Below are 22796 nucleotides of genomic sequence, written 5' to 3' on the forward strand. Positions count from 1 at the left end.
AGGGTGCTCTTTCCATTAAGCTTTCCAATGAACAATAGTCAAATAGCATCAATTTGGAATTATTAATGCTGCCCACAGAAACAATCTGACACCAAACACTCAAATTCAATTTAGCAAGGGAACCACTAACACAATCATGATTGGAGTTTCTTTTTAAAATTGCAAAAGTTTTACTAAAACATTAAGAGTCTTATCCTGCAAGTGGATTAATGAGAAAAGGTTCTTCTGGTGAAGTGAGCCAGCTAAGCCCATTGCACCCTCCCTCTTTCACTGCCTGGTTATATAAAGAATTCTTTTCCTCTAATATTCAACCCTTTCAAATCTTCCAGTTCTGTGACAGTTCCTGATTATACCAATTCCTTTTCCTTCTCTACTTATTTACTTAGTTTATCACTGACATTTTTTCAGGGACTACATTTCAAAAAGTCCTGCGTGAGCTTGAAAAGGTCAGTTTGGTCAAAAATTGTTTTGATGACAAGGAAAAAGATTATAATTCCCTTTGCTGTCAACAAGAGATTTGACATTGTAGGATTCTCACAAAACAGAAATGATGCACGTAAAATGCTTTGCCAGTCTCCAAGTGCTATATAAATACAGGATGCAGCAGTTATAATTAATCTTAACCAGATTTATGCTTTCATTGGTGCAGAGATTGCCTGGTAAATAATTTACTGCATAAAACCAATGCAATCAGCATCTGCTTTGCAATTTACTTAATGTTTTGAGTTATCTGGCATAACTTACCCAAGGTCACCCAGCTAGTATGTGTCAGACTCACATTAGAACCCAGGTGTTCCTGAATCTAAGGCCATTCTCTATTCATTAGGTCATACTGCCTCTTTAACTATTACTATTTTTATTATTACTAATATTTCTTTGTGACCTTTTAGGGGCAGCTAGGTGGCACAGAGTATATAGTACTGGGCCTGGAGTTAGGAAGACTCATCTTCCTGAGTGCAAATCTGGCCTAAGACACTTACTAACTCTGTTAAACCTGGGCAAGTTACTTAACTCTGTTTTCCTTAGTTTCCTCATCTGTAAAATGAGATGGAGAAGGAAATGGCAAAACACTCTAATATCTTTGCCAAGAAAACCCTAAATGGCATCATGAAGAGTCAGACAAGACTGAAAATGACTGAACAACCAAAAAATGGAACCTTTTATCACTTGCTCATTCATCAGTCTAGGTACTACTTTTGCCCAAGTAGCAGGTAAAATTCTAATGAGATGTATGTTTTATTGAAACTTTATAATTAAAGTTATAATTATTAATAGAGTTATAATCACAGAGTACTGCATTTAGAAAATTAGAAGTTATGCTGTACATATCCTTTGATCTAGCAATACCACTACTAGGTCTATATACCAAAGAGGAAAGAAAAAAAAGGTAAACTGACCTATCTATACAAAAATATTTATAGCAGCCCATTTTGTGGTGGCAGAGAATTGGAAATTGAGGGACTGCCTATCAATTGAGAAATGGCTGAACATGTTGTGATATATGATTCTAATGGAATATTATTGTGCTATAAGAAATGATAAGCAAGGTGATTTCAGGAAAACTTGTAAAGACTTATGTAATCCGATGCAAAGTGAAGTGAGAAAAACCAGTAGAACATTGTACAGAGTAACAAAAATATTATACTATGATAAACTGTAAATGATTTAGCTATTCTCAGCAATACAATGATCCAAGACAACTCCAAAGGACCCATGATGAAAAATGCTATTTACCTCCAAAGAAAGAAGTAATGAAGTCTTAATACAAATCAAACCATATGATTGTTGTACTTTTTTTGTGTGTGTTTTTTTTCCACACCTTTGGATCTGTGTCTTCTTTCACAACATGACTAATATGACAATGTTTTGCATGATTGCACATGTATAAACTATATCAGATTGCTTACTGTTTCTGGGAGGGGGCAAGAAGGGAGGGAGAAAATTTGGAAGTCAAAAAAAATTTTTAATCATGTTAAAAATTGTCTTTACATGTAATTGGGGAAAATAAAATACTGTTTAAAAGTCTTTTTAAAAATTTAAAATTACAGGGGCAGCCAGGTGGCTTAGCAAGTAAGAGCACCGGCTCCAGTGTCAGGATGACCTGGGGATCGAATCCGGGCTCAGACACTTAGCACCACACCCAGAAATAACTGGCCGTGTAACCTTGAGCAAGTTACTTAAACCCAACTGCTTAAAAAAAGAAAAAAAATTTTCAAATTAAACAAAAAACAACAATTAAAAAAAGAAAATTCAAAGTTATGGAAACTAGCCTCCCCATTTAATGGAGAAACTGAACCCCAAATTGGTTAAATGACTTGTCTAAAGTCACAAATTCAGCCAGGAGCAGAATTCTGTTCTCCTGAGTCTCATAAGTTTTCCCTATAACAAAATGCCTTATTAATGTGGACCCTTGGAGTCCATGAATTGATTCAGGGTTCCATGAACTTAGGGGAAAATCAATAATATCTTTATATATTAGGAATAATGACAATATATTAATTTATAATAAATAATTTACAACACTAAAGTAATATATTTATATATAAAATGTCCTTCGGTTTCCTTTGTTAACCTAGGTATATTATTTTCTGCATTTAAAAACATTACTCTGGGGCAGCTAGGTGGGGAAGTGAAGGGAGCACCGGCACTGAAGTCAGGAGGACCTGAGTTCAAATCCAGCCTTAGACACTTAACACAAAACTAGCTCTGCGACCTTGGGCAAGTCACTTAACCCCAATTGCCCTACCTTCCCCCCTCCAAAAAAAATAGCAAAAAAAAAATTTAATTTAAAAATAAAAACAAAAACATTATTCTGAGACTTCCCTGATCCTTAACTTCCTCAGTCTGCCACGATACAAAATAGTATCCATGACACAAAAACCATCCAACTCCAGATTCCATGATCTTATCTCTAGAATCCCCTTTCAGTTATATGATTGAACTAGACAGATAGCACTGTGTAATGGTATGAGTAATAAATAATATGAACTTGGCACTTTAAGGCAAGGAAGGAAATCCTACTATCACATGAAAGGGAGAAGACTCACCGCTCTAACAGAACAATGGCAGCTTTTATTCAAAAGAAATATTATAATAAAAGGATGATAGAGGAACACAAAAAAGTCAAGAAGGTATATCCCTGTGTAGAATACATTGATCCTAAGAAAAGAAACAAGGGACAGAACATTTAGGGGAGGATATAAGGCTGGGGAAACAAGTGAAATATCTGTAGGAGTATACTAGAAATCACCCTGCAGATGGAGGAAATGGGTGATGTCTCTAATGCAGATTATAAAACTAAGAGTCAAAATACAGTAGAGACTGAAGATAACAACTTAGATATCTGGTAGAATTCTCATTCCAACAAAAACAAAGTATCTGATAAATTCTTGACTTGGCATGCTTACATTTTCACTTCTCAGAAGGCAAAGGAAATAAAAAAGCGATCTGCTCTTCTAAAAATAATTGTGAATGAAATAAAGGAACTAGTTAATGAAGGGAAAGTAAAAATACAACTTAAGAAAAACTGACTGTCATTTTACTGTTTATGATAACCAGAAGAAGGTGAGACTGGTCAGATATATACTCTAGAATAAAGAAAAACAAGCTTCAACAAATCCATAAAGGAAAATAGCCATAAACTCATGGTCTGAGTAGTCAAAGGGAGATGATGTTGTAGAAAATGAACTGAATTTGAACCTGAAGTTCTGGTCTCAAATGTTACTTCCTCAACTTACCAGACTTGATCTCTAGTAACTTCTGCTTCCTATTCTGTTCAGTGTTATAATGAGGATTATAACACTAACACTTTCTTCTTAAAAGTGTTTCTATTAAGATCATGTGAAATCACGGGTACAAAGCACTTTACAACCACAAGGTGTTACATAATGTAGCCTACCATTATTACCAAGAGGAAACATGGTAAGATGGATAGAAAGCTCTCAAGAATGAAAATCCTCTAACAAAATTATAAATGGTAGCAATAAGCAAGAAAAGATGGATGGGTCTGAAAAAGAATCCACTCACAAAATTGGAGAATGGATAAACAAATTGTGGCATATAATTTTTATGGAATACTATTGTGCTATAAGAAATGATGAGGGGAGGTTAGGTGGCACAGTGAATAAAGCACTGGTCCTGCAGTCAGGAGGACCTGAGTTCAAATCCAGTCTCAGACACTTGACACACTTAATAGCCATGTGACTTTGGGAAGTCACTTAATCCCAGTTGCCCTCCAAAAAAAAAAGAAATGATGAGTATGAGATACTTTCAAAAAACAGAACCAGGACAATATTGTACACAATAACAGAAACATTGTACAATGATCCACTGTGAATGACTTAGCTATCCCTGGCAATATAAAAATCTAAGGTAATTCTGAAGGACCTAGAGTGAAAAATGCTAACCAACTTCAGAGAAAAAAGTGATGAAATCCAAATGAAGATTGATGCATACTGGGTTTTTTTTTTTTACTTTATTTTTCTTGGGGTTTTTTTGGGGGGTAAGGTTTTCTTTCACATGACTAATATGGAAATATGTTTTGCATGAGTATAACCTTTATCAAATTGCTTTCCTTCTCAATGACAGAAGAGGGGAGGAAGGATGGGAGAGAATTTGGAACTCAAAATTGTAAAAAAAAAAAAAAAAAGCAAAGGTCAAGAGGGCAGTTAGGTAGCACAGTAGATAGAGTACCAGCCCTGGAATCAGGAGGACCTGAGTTCAAATCCAGTTTCAGACACTTACTAGCTGTGTGACCCTGGACAAGTCACCTAACACCCCAATTGCCTCCCCACCTTCCCTTCTCCCCCCAAAAAAGGTCAAAATTTCTTACATGAAATTGGGAAAAAATAAAATATTAAAATTTAAAAAAATAAAGAGAATCCAACAAACTCAGATTAAAACACACACATGCACATACAAGTAAAAAATGAAAGCACAAATATCTAAGAAAGAAAAAGAGTAGCATATAACTTTAAGAATGATATCAGAAATGTTAAAGCTTAGAAGGGATTAAACCTTAGAAAAATGCTAAAGATTAATATCCTCAAAGAATATTATCAAAAAGAAAACATATATTTTTCATGTTTAAAGATAGCAGCATTATTTTTTATTGAAAAACTCCCAAGTGTTCAACAACTGGGGAATGGCTGAAGAACTCTAAAGTTCCTTCCAACTCTAAATCTTAAGATCCTGAGAAAATGCGAGACTTTTCTTTAGTAGTGTTTAGAGTAAGAAGCACAAGGAAAGGATAGACCCATTAAGTTGGAAACTCATGATATAATAATTATGGAAGGAAAGCACAACTCCCAAACTATTTTGCTACTATGTTATCTGAAAAGGAAACTAAACTTCACACTAAAGCAAGAAGAACAAAAACATAGTTTAGGTAGAATTGTAGTCTTAGGTAGGTGAGTAATAGCTCTTTCAAATGGGTTCAAACATACTGGTATGAATGAATTCTATTTGCTGAAAGAACTTGTAGATATGATCACTTACGCACTGTGGCACAATGGATATGGAAGCCCTGGGATTTGGAGCCAGACGTCATGTCTTTAAAAACTGTCTCTGTCATTTAACCTGCATGACTCTGGACAAATCAATTAATTACACCTCTCTGAGACTCAAGTTTCCTCAACTGTAAAATGAATGGGTTGGATTAGATGGCCTTGAAGGTACCTCCCAGCTCTAAATTTATAACTATCATCTCTGAGGATTCAAGGAGAACACGAGTGACAGAAGATGGGATATTTGTTCATTCGTGATTCATTGATCCTTCCACAAGCATTTATCAAGCACCTACATTGCAGAGAAGGCACTCACTTGCATCAATAGAGGGAGATTCCTCATCTACTCCTGTCCTATTTCAATGAAATCATGGATGTAACCTCTATCCCTATCCCTTATTTACAAGGATCTCTGCCAGGCACTGGAGATGCCTCTGCAAAGGCATGACCACAGGGGATTCAAGGTCACATAGAAGGAACAACAAGCTGAACACCTTGGCTGCAATAAGTCCACAAAAGTAGGCTGGGGCCAGACTGGTGAAGGTTTTAAAAGTCTAGTATATTAACTTGTAATTTGTCCTGCATGCAACAAGGAGTCTTGGTCAGAACTATGCATTAGAAAAATCACCTTGGGAACTGTATGGAGGATGGATTGGAAAGGAAATTAGAATCCAGACACCAATCAGAAAGCTATTATAATAGTTCAAGAAAGAGAGGGGAAGCGGGAAGGGAATAAGCATTTACATACCACCTACTATGCAACAGGAACTGTGCTAAGTACTTTGCAAATATTAAATGCCATTTGATTCTCACAACAACCCTATGAAGTAGATGCTGTTATTATCCTCATATTACAGTCGAGGAAACAGCGGCAAACAGAGATTGAGTGACCTGCCCAGGGTCACACAGCTAGTAAGTGTCTGAGGCTAGAATGTCGGGTCTTTCTGACTCCAGGCCCAGGATTCAGGACTGCTCCACTTAACTGCCTCTAGTTAAAAGAGGGAATGAAAGTCTGAGATAGAATGGCTGTGAAGATAGAAAGGGGATGGATACAGAACCAACAAGAGCTGGAATACTTCCCATGGCCATCTGAAAGGAGGCAGATCATGCACACCCCCATGCAGCAAAAACTTGATATTTATACCATATTGGATAATGATCAAGAAATAAAATGGGAAATTACAGCAAGTGATTTCTTCTACCTCCAAAGCACAAAAGAGTCAGCCAGAAGACCAGGAGGGGTAGTGGGAAGGCAATAGAAAAAGTAACTGCCAGCAAAGACATTAGCCTCCCAATGTGACCAGCGACAGGCCAGAGATGCATGCAGCCTGCAAGGCTGTGTGTCGAGAGGCAGCAAGAGTGGAGGACCTTGAGAAAGACTGAAGGAGGTCAGAAAGCCCCAGAATGGGTACTGCAGAAGCAGTACTAAGACAGCACATGTGTCTAGGGACTCCAGGGTCCCTAATGCTGTATACTGAGATGCCAGTGAAGGCCCCAAAGATACAATGCTCTGAACTTCAAAGATCCACGAGGTAGGATTGCTGCCTAACCCTCAGAGGTGGAGTTAAGCACAGGAAAACAGGGGACCCAGGGCAAGACAATGAAGAACCAACCCAACCCCCCTACTCAATAGCTCAGCCAGAGAGGGGTGAAGCACATTCATAATATAAAATCCCAGTTCAGGAATTTAATTTGGTGAAATAAATAAATCAGAGAAAATACCAATCAGTATGAAAAATTAGCTTGCCCAGGGTCCTACAGCTATTAAGTGTCTAAGACCAGATTTGAACTCATTTGCCATTTCCTTCTCCAGCTTATTTTACAGATGAAGAAACTGAAGCAAACAGGGTTAAGGGACTTGCCTAGGGTCACAAAGACAGTAAGTGTCTAAGGCCAGATGGAAACTCATAAACGTGAGTCTTCCTAACTTTAGGTCCAGCACTCTATCCAGCCAGTCAACCTAACTGCCCACAGAACTGTTAGGCTACATTAATCCAGTACAACCAAGATAGAAGGAAATGAGAATTCAATTGTGTATTTGCCTGGTCAGTCTATAGCTGGAGCGTTGTTCTGAATGCTACGTGGATCTTAGGGAAAATACTGAAGGTTACAACATGTCCAGAGGAAATGAGGAATTAAAATCTTTGCCATACAATAATCATTTGAAATACAGATTTTTAACCAAGAGAAAAGATGACTTTGAGGGGCTACAATCTTTGTTATCCATTTTTTAAAAGGGACATCTTGTTGTTGTTGTCGCTCGTCCTTCATCCTTGAAGAGGACCAATGACATCACGAAAGGTGATGTCTTCACTTGGAAGTGAACTGGATTTAAGTGAGGTAGGCTGTGCAAAGTCGCCAGCTTCAAGAGAAATTTATAGCCAAAGGTCTACAAACTGTGCATACCCTTTGATCCAGCAATGCCATTACTAGGTCTGTATCCCAAAGAGATCATAAAAAAGTGAAAAGGACCCACATGTCCAAAAGTATTTGTAACAGCTCTTTTTTGTGGTGGCAAAAAAACTGGAAACTGAGGGGATGCCCATCAACTGAGGAATGGTTGAACAAGTTGTGGTATATGAATATAATGAAATACTATTGTTCCATAAGAAATGGTGAGCAAGCGGATTACAGAAAAACCTGGAAAGACTTAAATGAACTGATTCTGAGTAAAGTGATCAGAACCAGGAGAACACTGTACACGGTAATAGCAATACTGTATGATGACCAATTCCTATAGACTTAGATTTTCTCAGCAATGAAATGATCTAAGAAAATTCCAAAAGACTCATGATGGAAAATGCTATCCACAACCAGAGAAAGAACTATGGAATTTGAATGCAGATTGAAGCATACTATTTTCTCTTTTTTCTTCTTTATCGTGGTTTTTCCTTTCATTCTGATTCTTCTTTCACAATATGAGTAAAGTGGAAATATGTACAATACAATACAACATAATATAATAAAACATATATAGCCTGTATCAGACTGCATGCTGTTTTGGGGAGGAGGAAAAAACTTAGAACTCAAAATCTTATAAAAGGGAATGTTGAAAACTAAAAATTAATTTTTAAAATTATATTTAAATTTTTTTTTTAAAACACAAAACCAAAGTCACCAGCTTCACTCTCTCCTACAGATCCATCGGGGTCCAGTAGCAAGATAAAAATCAGTATGACCAGAGATGGCCCCCAAAGGGACATCTTATAAAAAAGCAAAAGAATTTGTTCTGCTCCACCATAGAGGTCAGAGGGTTCAGTAGAATGTTTTCAAGAATGAAAAAAAAACAATGGATTTAATCTACACAGAGACAGACTTCTGTTCAATATATACAACTTCCTAACAATAAGAACTATCCCAAAATGTAACAGGCTGCCTTAGAAAATATGCCCTGACACTATCACTTGTTACAGATATTATAGAAGGGTTGTACTTGGTCATCACTCATATATATCATAGTTCTGAGATTCAGCCCCTAAATAACTTGTCAGGGATGCATGACTCATGAGTTACAGTGTAAGACTAGGACTAGATGTCCAAACTCACATTTCAAATGTTACATTTACTTCATCAAATCTAACCTAGACCAAAAGTAACAGAATCAGTGATGAGATATAAAGACTAAGGTCAATCAATTTATAAACTGAATATATTCACCCTAACCAAAAGTAACAAACATAAATATTGGGCTTAGAGTTCCCATGTGGTCATACCAAGCTTATTTATAAATCTAAATGTTAGTTGAGTACAATTCTCACCACAGTCCGTGTATTGTCCAGTAATCGGGGGGATCTCTGCAGTCATTTTCAATTTCCTAAGTAGGGAAAAACAAAAAAAAAAAAGAATTCTTTCTTTTTTTTTTTTTTTGCTTTTTTTTTGGAGGGGGGAAGGCAGGGCAATTGGGGTTAAGTGACTTGCCCAAGGTCACACAGCTAGTAAGTGTTAAGTGTCTGAGGTCGAATTTGAACTCAGGTCCTCCTGACTCCAGGGTCAGTGCTCTCCTCACTGTACGACCTAACTGCACCTAAATACATTCTGCGATCTTGCTTTTCCTCAAACTCAGGACAAAAATCAAATAAAGTACACGTGTATACACTATATATGCACACACATACATATGTATAGAATATGTTACACATACTACAACATGCATATAAATATGTTCAAATATATCATTTATATATGCACACAGATATCTTAAATACTTAATCTCATTGTAGTGTTACAATTAATTCAATATAGCAACATTCCTGGGGGTAAAGAAATAACATTTCAACACAGTGAGCCTGAAAAATAAGACTACAAATTAGAATTGTAACAATTTAGATAATAGTCTGCTTATACTCTCTTGTCAGTATGATAGCGAATTCAAGACACTGAGAGAACTGCTTACACTTCTTATAGGTAATTACTCTGCCATACTATGTAAAATAAATGCACGAGTAGGAAAAAAGATTGAATCTAAATCAGTTTAGTTATCAGGCGAATCTAAATGATACAGTTAATGAGAGTCATGTCAGAATAATAGAAAATGGTATAGTATTGGTACTAATAATAAAGGTTAAAAAAGAGAATTACTGTCATGTGTCTCTATTTCTAGAAACATAACAACTCTGTAGTTACGTCTTCATGGAACTTCATTAGATCATGAGATCTGTTCACTAGAGCAAAATGCCACTTCAACTTAAAGGCAACACACCCATGTGAAATGCATAGGAGATTCTTTGAAAGGTGATTTTGTTCATTCACCCTCTGATGAATTAAAATTGAGTAGGGCATAAAATAGGAAAGCAGATGCTTGCCCAAAGTGTATGCTCCTGGCATACAGGATGTCCAGTGTAGAGTTGAAGAGGATTCCCCTCTAGATGGTGAGGTCCTTTAGGTGTTCCTATTTAAGAATGACATAACTGACTGCATCATGCCCCAGAACACTACAGACCTTCCTAAATGAGATCTAGCATCAATTACTGAAAAGAGTTCTGATCAACCACCCACACAAAGAAAATGCAGTGGATGAAGACAGCCTGTGGATTAGACAATAGTATGCAGCTGTAGGGATAATTCAGATAATAGATACAAATACATTTTACACACACACACACACACACACACACACACACACACACACACACAGAATCTTCAGCTAATTGACTGATTAACAAATATTTATGGATATTTGTTGTATTAATGCCTACTATGTGCCAGACACTTTACTACGCACTGGAGAAACAAGTATTTAAAGAATGAAACAATCCCTACTTGAAAGAAGCATAAATTTTAATGGGGGAGACAAGCACATATAAAATATAAACAGCATAAAGTTAATAAATAAATAAGTAGCCAAAGTAGTTAAGGAGATAAAGAAAGGCTTTGTGTAGAAGATGATTCCTAAGCTGTATCTTAAAAAGAGGAACTTGTTTAAGTGGAAGTTATTTTTTTTTATCAGCTATTTCATTTTTAAGCCTTAAAGTCTGAGATTCTTCCATACACACATTCGAATACATATACTTAAAAATGTATGTGTATGTGTTTATTTATATATGTATGTATGTGTGTGTATGTATCTAAATACTTATTTGCAGAGCCTCAGAATAGTCATTTTTCTTCTGTGGATCCCAGTTTCCCTAGCTATAAAATAACGGGGCTGAACTGGATATCCTCTAAGAACCCTTCTGTGTCTACTTTATTCCAGTAAGGGATATGAGTCTTCTATGTACCTTCCTGTAAACCCTCTACCAGGGGTCCATTCATTGTCCTACAAGCCTTCATCTCACTCCCTTGACATTATATGGGAACCAAGGCAGCATGATAACTGTCTGTCTATCTATTGTTGAATGACTGGCCAATTTCCTTTTTTGGTCAATATGTGTCTTTGATGATACATTTCATGCTGCTTTATGTGATCAGTCACTGGCAATATGCTACAAGCTTTTTACATCCACCATGAGTCTCTCCCATTGCCCATGGGATGACCTGTAATTCTGACTCCTTGGAGACAGTGATACTCTATTTTTTTCATGCACACACAACACCACCAGGACATTGATATTAAAACTATTAAGTTTGTATTTCAAGGAAAAAATTAGGGTCACGGAAAGTGCTGCATAGTTTTCCAAACCTAATCTTGCTCAATTTCCTTTTCCTATGCAATTCTGGGCCCAAATCATGGTAAGCCAAGAGATTTTCTTTACATCCTTTTTTCTATCAAGGGCACCACTATCCTTCCAGTCTCCCAAATTCCCCAACTAGGGGACATCTTTGACTCCTCATTTCCTGTAACACTCCACATCCTTTTTACTTCTCTGGACCCATACCCACTTAGTGGCCAATTCTAGTCAGTTCTATCGCTGCATCTGTCTCTCAGTCTTTGTTTCACACTGCTACCACCTTACTGCAGGCCCTCATTACCTGTCATCTGGATTACTACAATGACCTTCTAATTAGTCTCCCTGAATTTAGTCTCTTCCAATCCTTACTCTGCATAGTCACCAAAGTAACTTGTAACTGAAACTTTCCATATGTATTTTTTCCCCTTATTAGAATGTGAGCTCAGGGGCGGCCAGGTAGCACAGCGAGTAAGAACACCAGCTCTAGTGTCGGAATGACCTGGGGACCAAATCCTGGCTCAGACACTTAGCACCCACCCAGAAACACCTGGCTGTGTAACCTTGAGCAAGTTACTTAATCCCGACTGCTTTAAAAAAAAAATCTAGAATGTGAGCTCCCTGAGAGCAGATACTGTCCTGCTTTTCTATTTTTATGCACAGTGTAAAGATTTAATAAATGCTTTCCTCGTCTATTCACTTATTCCTAAAGTACAAATCTGATCATTTTACCCTCTCTTCTCTCCCCCCCTCCCACAATAATCTTCAGTGACTCATTATTTCCAGGATCAAATATAAACTTCTACATTTGATATTTAAATCTCTTCTCAAGCCAGTACTAGCATACCCTTTCTAGACATAACACACATTACTCCCCTTCATACATTGCACAGTACTGCCAGATTGGCCTTTGCATAGAATAGTGGCCTCCTCACTGGGAATGCATTCCTACCTCACCGCTCTGTCTTGGAATCCCTAGCTCAGCTCAAGCATTGCATCCTACTTGTGGCTTTCCTGATTCCCCATTACTAGAGCTTATCCTCTCCTAATTATTTTGTATTTACTTAATATATAGTCTGTATTTACTTATATGTGTACATATTGATCCCCCTAATAATAGGTTTTCTGAGGGCAGGCATTCTTTTGTTTTTAGTTTTACCTGGAACATAGTAGGCACTTAAGAAATATTTCCTGATTAAATGATCCAACTACCCACAGTGAAACAAGGGGAAAGGTAGAGAGCTATGATCTCAGTAGGGACAGAAGAGGGGCTTCATGACCCCTCCCTTTTTTCTCCTGAGCTCCATGCTCTCTTTTTTTTAATGCAACAGTTTGTAATTTCTCTTTTGGTGGCCTTTATTAGATTTGGGATGAGGGAAATTGAGGGTAATTGCTACTGGATGGCAGGACCAAAGTCTAATAAGAAATGTAGCTGTAGTTTAGCTCTGCCTCATCTTCCCAGCTACAATACAAACACCACAAATTAGAGGCTTTTTCTTGGAGACTGAAAATCACAGAAAGCACTTGTTACCACAGGATTTGAAGCTGGAGGGGCACATGGAAATCGTTTTGTTCGATGCTTTTATTTTATAGCAGGGGAAACCAAGGTCCAAAGAAGCTAAATTACTTGCTCAAGGCCACGCATTATCCATAGACAACAAACAGTTCTACCCAGAATATTAATAATAAGCTATGGATGGGGCACAGAATTAGCTTTGTTATACAGAATGCTTCCTTGAAGCTGTATTCTTGCAGTAGGATTTTACCTGTAATTGGTTTTTAAAATACATATATTTCTAAAGCTTTAATGCACAACCCAGGTGCACGACAAATAAGCTATTACTCACTAGCACTTCAGTTAATTATCTTTACACTTAGCCCACAAAACTCCCACATCCCATTAGACAAATGTCTCACTGAACATATGGCCTTACACTGAACATAAAGCAAGACTTGGCATAACTAAGCACACAGCAGACTCTCCAAGGCTTTACTTCTAATAACCAAAAACCTCACAAACATTTATGAATCTTTTACCATGTGGATGATACTGTGCTAGGCACCAGGGATAAAAATATGAAAAATGACAGTCTTTGAAGTAACTGAGCTTATAGTCTGCTGGGGAAAATTCAACATGCACATTTGTTGTTCAGTCGTGTCTAAGTCTTCATGACCCCATTTGGTGTCTTCTTGGCAAAGATCCTGAAATGGTTTGCCATTATCGTCTCCAGCTCATTTTACAGATGAGGAAACTGAAGTAAACAGGGTTAAGTGACTTGCCCAGGGTCACATAGCTAATAAGTCTCTGAGGCCAGATTTGAACTCAGGAAGAGGAGACTTCCTGACTCCAGGTCCAGTGCTCTATCCACTGTGCCATATAGCTGCCCCTAGATGTATCTAGATAAGTATAAAACAAGGTGAGAAGCAATAAGGCACAGTGGATAGAGAGCTGGCCTTGGTGATGGGAAGGCCTAGTTTAAAGCTTGCTTTTAATAAATGTCAACTGTGTGATTAGACAAGCCTCTAAAACAGTTACAGAGAAGTTAGTGATCTGCATTAGCAGGGTATTTCTATACCAGGTGTTCCCTTCAATCAATCAACAAACATTTAAGTATCTATTATGGGCCAAGTACAGCGAAATCACAAGTTTGGATCAAAAAAATAAAATAAAGTACAAGATAGGAAGTGATGGAATCAAAGAAGAGATCCAAACATTACAACATGTAATGTTTTTGAGAAAGAGAATACTTTCATTTACACCCTTCAAGACCATTGTTCTTCTATCCTCCCAAGAACTCAGGACTTAATTTAGAAAGGCCAAGTTCATCCAGTGCATCTTGGGCCATTGCCAATCATCCTGACTTTTGTCTTGCCCCTGGACTTTGATGACTTTAGAGGAGAGAGTGAGACTGACAACTATGCTTAGCTTTGCCTCACTTAAATTCAATTTATAAGCAAGTCAAGACATCACCCTTGTGACATCATTGGTCCTCTTCAGAGAATGAAGGATGAACAACAGAGGCTATACAGAGTATGTGAAAGTATATATATACACATACATACACACATATAATACACATATGTGTGTGTATATATACACACACACACATACACAGACATATATATACATATATATGTGCATATGCATATGTATATGTATATACAGAGTATGTGAAAGAAGCCCGGTATACTTAATAATTGCCTGTCACCTGCCTAACTCCTAAGGCCAAATGTTAATATCACAATAGTTTCATTTGTATTACCTACTTCGATTCTGGCACAAACCAATGAACTAAACAACCTTGTCACTGGAATTGTTTGGATCCCCAATGCCTAACACAAAACTTGCTTCAATAAATGACTTGCTTGGATTGGACTTTATTAAAAATTCTATTGATCTTATCTCTAGATATACATCTAGGTCATTCCCCTTTCTTTTTTACCCCCTAATACTCCCAGCCCCCTTTCTGCCTCAAACTCTCTCTCACATGGACTACTGCAAACAACTTCCTAAACCATTTCTCCCTACACTCCAACCTACTAGTCAGAGTTGTTACATCAGTCTTCCTAGAACGTATATTTTTATCACGTCACTGAATTACTCAAAAATCTTCAACAAAGAGAGCATCGGCTAGTTGGCAGAGTGCTGAACCTGTAGTCAGGAACAACTGGGTTCATATCCTGTCTCTGAGACTTACCAGCTGTACAACCACGGGCAAGCCATTTAAGTTCCCTTAGCTTTCTCTTCTGTAAAATGGGGATAATGTCTTCAGTACTTATCTCAATGGGTATGAGACTCAAATGAGCCTATTTTGGAAATCTGCAAGCGCCATACAAATGTCAGTCATAATCAAAATGGCTCCTTACTGCTTACTAAATAAAGTTTTGGCCTCAGTGTCTAGGATTTTAGTACCAGAACTGATTTTAGAGATCACCTAGTCCAATAAGCTCTTTTGATAGAGGAGGAGAAGTGACTTGTGCAAGGTTTTACAGCACTTATGTAAAACTTAAGAGGCAGGATCTGAACCCAAATCTTTCAAGTCTACATCCTACGCTCTCTCCACGACATCATGCTGTTCTCTCAACTTGGCAAGCAAAGGATCTACTCTATCTTCCTCTGACCTCCTGCATATGCTATGATTCGGCCAAACAGAACTATTTATCCTCTCCCAAACATCAGTTGTTTTCCATTTCTGTTTTTCCTCACATTGATCCCTATGTATGGGATGCATACCCTTCTTCCTATTTCTACTACTGAAATTCAAACCATCCTTCCAAGACTTGGTTAAAATTTCACCTTCAGGAAATCTTTCCTAATTCCTTCATTCCTGGGCTGATTTTATGCCACCTCTGAACTCTCAAAGTCGTTTGGCTGTACTTCTCTTGTAGCATTTATCATATTTATTTTGAACCAATTTGGTGTATAAGTCTTAATTTCCCTGCTAGATTGAAAGCTCCATGACGGTAAGACTTTATGTAATCTATCTATACATCGCCTCTAATAAGGAGCACAATAACTTACACAAAGCCAATAAATGTTCATTGAATGAAAGATGGAGGTGCAAGAACAAGAATGGGGGATGGGGAGAGGTCATCTTGTCACTTTCATTCACAAAGAGTGTTTCATGGAAAAGATAGCAGTACTAAGACTGAACCACAAAGAATGTGGAGGGAAGAAGTATGAGTATATAGCTTGGTCCTTTTTCCCTATGATGAATGGGGATGACAGGTGAAGGGAAGAACAAAGCTTTCCTGAGGTAATTCTGTATCAAGACAATAGTTCCATGTGATGGACAAGTAGGATCGTACTAAGGCGAGGCCAAAAGACCAACTACCCAATTGTATCCACACCAGCCATGATTCCAATTGTACAAACACTTCAACATGTTATTAGATGATTGGGGGGAGGGGGGAAGGGGAGGAAGGTTTGCTCGCCTGCTCAAAAAAACTCACCTTGCACACAGTTGTAGGCCAGTGCTGAACCATAAACAACTTAGTCCACTCATGGTTGCCACTGTGGAAAGATAAGGAATGTATCTCTCAATAATTTTTTTAAAGCTGCCACAAGGCCAAATGATGGCTTTCATCCAAAAACCAAAACAAACCAAAAAAAAAAAAAAGCTTATTTGTCACCAGTGACTAAGGCAAGCTGGGAATGAAATATGAAAAACACATTTAAAATAGCTCATATTTATAAAATACATTTTTCTTGAACCCTTTTAGGTGCTTAACAAACATTTTATTCATGCTCAAGTTTTCTCTGAAGGCTACCTCTAACCCTTTCTTACAGATATGAAGACCGTAGTAGATCATACAGTAAAATCACCATCCCAGGGAAAAATCATAATTGTCTTTTTTTTTTAAGCTAAAGAATGGAGAAACAGTGACCAGTAGAACTAGGATTAAAACTCAAACTAAGGTAGTTTGGAGTAAACTGGGAAATTTAGAGCCTTATATAGAGTTTTCATTAAAATTTGGTCTTTATCCTCATTTCAAGTTTCTCTATAAATAGCCCGTTCAAATAATTAGATTATGAGTAAGTGTAGGATTCACAATTAAAGTGTTATGAGAAAATTAATTATAGGTTGGAACTGATGGTAATATCCAACTGTGTACAAGAATAAACTAGTTGAGAGCTTTAAAATAAATATAAGGGAAATGCTTCTGCCCTGGTCTTACAGAGTCAAGAAGTCTGAGTTCAAATCTGTTTCTGATGCATACTAGTTTAAAACCCTAGATTACTTCATATCTCTAAGCTTGGTGGTGCAGTGGATAGTGAGCTGGGCCTGGAGTGAGAAAGATCTGAGTTCAAATCTAGCCTCAGATACTTACTAGCTGTATGCCCCTAGTCAAATCACCTAAACCTCTGTTTGCCTCAGTTTCCTCATCTGTAAAATGGGGATAATAATAGCGCCGACCTCCCAGGGCAGTTGTGAGGATCAAAGGAGACAATAATTGTAAAGTACTTAGCATAGCACCCAGTATAGAGTAAATGATATATAAACACTAGTCATTATTATCATTATGAAAATAAGTATAATAATGCCTAAACTACTTATCTCACAGTGTTGTTAGGAGGAAAGCATTTTACATATACTAAACAAGGGGGTAGGAAATAATCATTTATATAGTACCTACTATATGCCAAGCATTGTGCTAAGCACTTTGTAAGTATTATTTCATTTGATCTTCAAAACCCTGAGAGGTAGTTGTCATTATTATTCCCATCTTACAGTAGAGGAAAATGAAGTAGACAAAGACTGAGTGTCTTGCCTAGGGTTACCTAGCTAGTAAGTTTCTGAGGATGGATTTGAGCTCAAGTCTTCTGTGACACCAGTTGCTATAAATATACAGAGCTTTAATACCTTAAAACTTTAATACCTTAAAATGTACCGAGACTTTAGGGCTGTTCTGTGTATGTGTATATACACATATGCATACCCTTTATATATGAATAACTGTATGTATATGTTTTATATATATATGTATATGAGCTGTTATTATCTTCAAATACAAATTTGGAAGAAAAAAGGAAACAACTCTGAGAGGAACCACTTCTCCCCAATTCCCTCCCCTTTCACCCCCCCACTAAAGAAGTACTATAAGGTCATGACAATAAATGAGGAAGTTGAGTAATGATATTCAAGAGGAAGTCTAGCTAAGGGAGAGAGAGAAAAAAAAAAAACACCATAAATTCTAAAGTACCTGAACTCTAACATTGATAAGAAAATTTTAAAAGTCACCCTGGAGCCACCTAGAGCCACATTTTTTTTTAACAATTTGGAGAGAAAAAGGAAACCATAGAAATTTTTGTAATGTGGAATTATTAGGAAGTAACCTACTTGCAGAAAAACTGAAATTCAAAAGTTAAAAACATCAAATCACATATAATGAAACAACTACTTAAAATATGAAGCAAAATCTACCTTCCAATTTCTTAGCAAATATTGTTTTAGAATAAAATTATATTCCATGGGTTCCAATTTTTAGTTATTCAAAGAAAATTTGGATTTTGAAAGTTAGAAATCTTTTTTGTAACAAGTACATAAATGAATTTGCTTAGCGTTTTGTTTTTAATGGGGTTTTGAGAGGGGAGAAAATATAGAGAGGAGACAACAATTTTCAAAGTTAAGAATTTCCAAGAAACTACCTGATGAAACAGGTCTTTGTGTCGGCAGTAAAAAGAATCTAGAAATGAATAAGGTTCCCACCAGCAATGCATATCTTCTAAAGTTTGTATAGTAATTACTTTAGTGTTTTTCACTTAGGACAAAAACTTGCCTTGTTACTTAACTATCTCATGTGTCTGCATAGAATCACAGATTTAGAGCTGGAAGGGACTTTATAGATCGATCATCTATTTCAATCCACTGCCCAGCTGACCATCCCTTCCTATTTTTCAGATGATGGCACTGAGGCCTAGAAAATTAAAGTGACTTGCCCCAGGTCACACTGGCAGGATAAAGAAGAGCCAAGATTTGAAACCAGCCCCTCTGACTCCAAATCCAAGTCTTTCCACGCAGCAATGTTAGTTATACAGTTAAATTATCTTCAAAAGTTGATTTGAAATTTTATTTCCGAAAACAACTTACCGATTGTAGAATTTGTCAGCAGTACACAAACAATAAAAAGCTAAACAAAAGGAACCCAGGACGAATATGTGAGTTGTTTGTGGCTTCATTGTATTAAATCCTAAAAAAAGAAAAAGATACGTAAGAAGATTAGTCATGTTAAAAGTTAAGAGTTTCAAAACCTATGAGAAATGCTTAGGAAAATATAGGGTATGGTACAAATATAAGGCATTGGTATTATTTTCAAGTGTCTTCTTAGAACACACTAGCATAACAACTGGGATTAGGATGTCTAAGTGACTATACAGAAAAAGATAAATGAAAATACCGCTTTTTTAATTTAAAAAATGGAGAAGCAACTTAATGGGGTCCTATTTCAAATATCCATTTAGCAACGTCTTCCTTACTTCACAGAACCTTAAATATAGACCTGAAAGAGACCTCCGAGGTCTAGGGAAACCCCTTCATTTTAGGGATGAGAAAACCAAGGTCCCAAAAGATTAGGCAGTTGGGTGAGATGGTACAGGGCTGGATTCCCATAGGCAGGAAAGGCTGAGGCAGGCCACATCTCTTAAACTGGGAGTACAAGGTTGCAAGGGACTAAACCCATCACTGTATCCTTAAACATTAATACAGACCCTGAGAGTGGGAGGAGAGATTGCCTAAAGAGGTTTTGATAAAGTGGCCCAGGTAAGAAATGGAACAGATCAAGGTTCCCAAGGACATTAGCAGTGGAATCTGCCTGTGACCGTGCACTTCCAGTCCCGGTGAGATAGGGAAGCCCAATTTTCTAAGAAATGAATGAATGAAGAGATGAGCCAAGAACTGCACAAAGTAGAAGTAGCAGAGCTGGGATACAGATCCAGGAATTCAGAGCTGGGATATAAACTCTCACTCCAAAGGCAGAGTTCCTTCCATGCAATTATTCCAAAAATAGCTGAGTCAGCTAAATTCTAAATAGAAGCATCACAATTAGCCTTTTCCATTTGAAGTACAGACTATGCCTCTGGAAGGGATATCAGGAATCACATATTCCTCCCCTCCATTTTAATGATGAGGCTACTGAAGGCTAAAGACATTAAGTTTTTAACGTGTCCAAAATCACATAGCTAGTAAGTAGTAAGTGAAGGATTGTAGCTCATTTCTTCTGACTAAAATCCAGTGCTCTTTCCAGGTAAGAAAACTTATTAGCACTTTCTGCTTTTTCCGGAGATAGTGAAATACACCTTTTATTTCTGAGTACTAAAGACAGCCTGGGAAAGTGGATATTTAAAATCAGGAAGACCGGGATTGAAGTCCCCTTCCCTCCATCCCCACCACCCCCAACATAAATTGTGTGATAGTTCCCTTGAACTCTCAGCGCTTCTAACACTATAAATGACCAGTTTCTAGATTTGCCAATCCTCATTGTTGTAGGAAGTTTCCACACCTGGATTTCCTCCAGGAATTTGAAGTTATTGTTCCGTGCTCCCTCCTCCATACTCCACCCCTCAAAAGCAACAACGAACTCGCCGTTAAGAACTCCAAACTCCCGAACTATGCTTAATAGTTAGAAGTTCCTATCCCCCCCAAAGTTCGCGTTGTTTTAGTCTTGACAAACAACACAAGAAAAGTTAAAAAAGGTTACAGCTCAAACTCACTTCCCCCCACCTCCACCCCACTATGCCCTTCACAAGCACAGCAGAAGTTTTTAGAGTAGCTGAGAAGGGCCCGCAGGAGCCAGCGCCCGGCTCTGACTCTTCCCCAGGGTTTCCAGAGGGCTGGGACATGGGATCCCACCCCAGTTGCCATGGGACGATTCAGGTGCCCGGTTTGGCGTCCTGCGTCCTCCTGGAGCCCAGACCTCCAGCAGCTCCTAGGCATCCACAGTACCAGGGGCAAGCCTAAGCCCCGGCCTCCCCGCCCCACGCCCTGCATACCTGGCTTTGGGGGACGCGCAGCCTGAAACCTGCAGTCGCAGCACTGGACCCAGCTACCCAGGTTTCCGTAAACAGCCCGGGCTACCCAGACTCCAGCCCGCCCCCTAAGCCATTTAGGACACGTGATTTTGACGGGCTATGACAGCTGGGGTTTCGGCTCCTCCTTCTTCCTCTGTTCTGCTTTGCCCAGGGGTAAAAAAAAAAAAATCCTTCCCCAATTGATTTTCTTCTAGTTTGCTTAATAGACATCTTTCTTCGACACCCACTCTGGCCTCCTACTGGAAAGCGATGTTCCGCAAACCTCTGGCTGCCTTTGGGTGGTTAAGATACAACTACGCCTTAGGCAGTCGATACAAAGTTTTCCAGTAGTTGCAAGATCTTGTCTTCATTAGGCAATGCTGTAATAATGGTTCGTGGTGCCACAGGGCTGGATTTGTTGATTTGGATCTTAATCCACGGAACTTCAAATTCAGTGTCTCCCTTGTGATTCAAGGGAGTAGGTGTGGGAAAGGCTCAGTGGTGATCCTTCTGACTCTGGAGATGGAAAATCTGCGTGCCTGTGTGTGTGTGTGTGTGTGTGTGTGTGTGTGTTTGTGTGTGTGTGGTGTGAATCTGAGCTTCTTGGATTCTCTTTAGATGCTTCCACCTTATTTGCCTGTTGATACCATTTGTAACTTTGTTAATGGAATTTCATTCTTCTACCCTCTACCCATGTTTTCTGTTAGTAATTATGGTGGCCTATGGAGCAGCTTATATATTGTTCAATAGAAACTGCTCTCTCCAAAGTTACTAAGATCTCTTAATTTCCAGATCTAATAGATTTCTCAGTTTTTCTTGATTTCTCTGCAGCTTTTGAAACTGTCGATTACCCTCTTCTGAAGGCTTTTTCTTAAAGTTTTCATGACCTTACTTTCTCATGTTTCTCAGTGTCCTTTGCTGAAATTTCATCAGTCATGCTAGCATCCTGAGTGTCCCCACAGGACTCTGTACTGAGCCCTCTTCTTTTCTCTCTATACTGTTTCACTTGGTGATCTCATCAACTCCAGTGGATTCATTAGCATCTTCATACTGATAAAATGCTCAAATCTACTTCTCCAGCCCTAACCTCTCTGTTGACTTCCAGCCTGACATGTCCAGCTCTCCACTGAATATCTCAAGTTGGATGTCCCATTGTTCAGTTCAGTCATTTTTCAGCCCTGTCTGACTCTTCATGGCCCCATTCGGTGTTTTCTTGGCAAAAACATGAGAGTAGTTTGCCATTTCTTTCTCCAGTTCATTTTATGATGAGGAAACTGAGGCAAACAAGGTTAAGTGACTTGCCCAGGATCACACAGCTAGTAACTATCTGAGGGTCAAATTCGAACTCAGGAAGAGGAGTCTTCCTGACTCCAGGTCCAGTGCTCTATTGAATGCATCACCTGGCTTCCAGGCTATCCTGTAGACATCTTAAACTCAACAAGTCCAAAATGAAACTTATTATCCTTCCCAAGCCCTTCCCTCTTCCAAACTTTCATCTTATTGTCCCAGGCATCACCATCTTCCCAATCACCGGCTCACAACCTAAGTGTCATCCTTGACTCCTCACTCTCACTCATGCCCCATATGCTGCCAATGCCTGTCAATTTTACCTTCATACCATCTTTCAGATATGCCCTCTTCTCCTCTATGGCACCGTGACTACTCAGCACCTCATACTAG

At 38.2% G+C, this 22796-nt stretch overlaps 1 protein-coding gene across 2 annotated transcripts in view; it reads right to left on the reverse strand.

Annotated features, from left to right (window-relative positions):
- RNASET2 (ribonuclease T2) overlaps positions 1-21253 on the reverse strand; it is a 48084-nt gene extending 26831 nt beyond the window's left edge. Inside the window, exons 1-4 of one of the 2 annotated variants that reach the window (XM_069070412.1) lie at positions 21099-21253; positions 19201-19300; positions 16562-16622; positions 9263-9318 (exon numbers count right to left, since the gene is read on the reverse strand). In XM_069070412.1, the coding sequence (XP_068926513.1) occupies positions 9263-9318; positions 16562-16622; positions 19201-19289 (206 nt within the window). In that variant the 5' untranslated portion in view covers positions 19290-19300; positions 21099-21253. The remainder of the gene's footprint in view (positions 1-9262; positions 9319-16561; positions 16623-19200; positions 19301-21098) is intronic. The other variant, XM_069070413.1, reaches the window with a different exon arrangement.
- Between the last annotated feature and the right edge of the window lie 1543 nt (positions 21254-22796).

The sequence above is a fragment of the Petaurus breviceps genome, unplaced genomic scaffold, assembly GCF_028583685.1.
Source record: "Petaurus breviceps papuanus isolate PSGF00001 unplaced genomic scaffold, PetGlider_PUasm1.0 90808, whole genome shotgun sequence".
Taxonomy (NCBI): domain Eukaryota; kingdom Metazoa; phylum Chordata; class Mammalia; order Diprotodontia; family Petauridae; genus Petaurus; species Petaurus breviceps.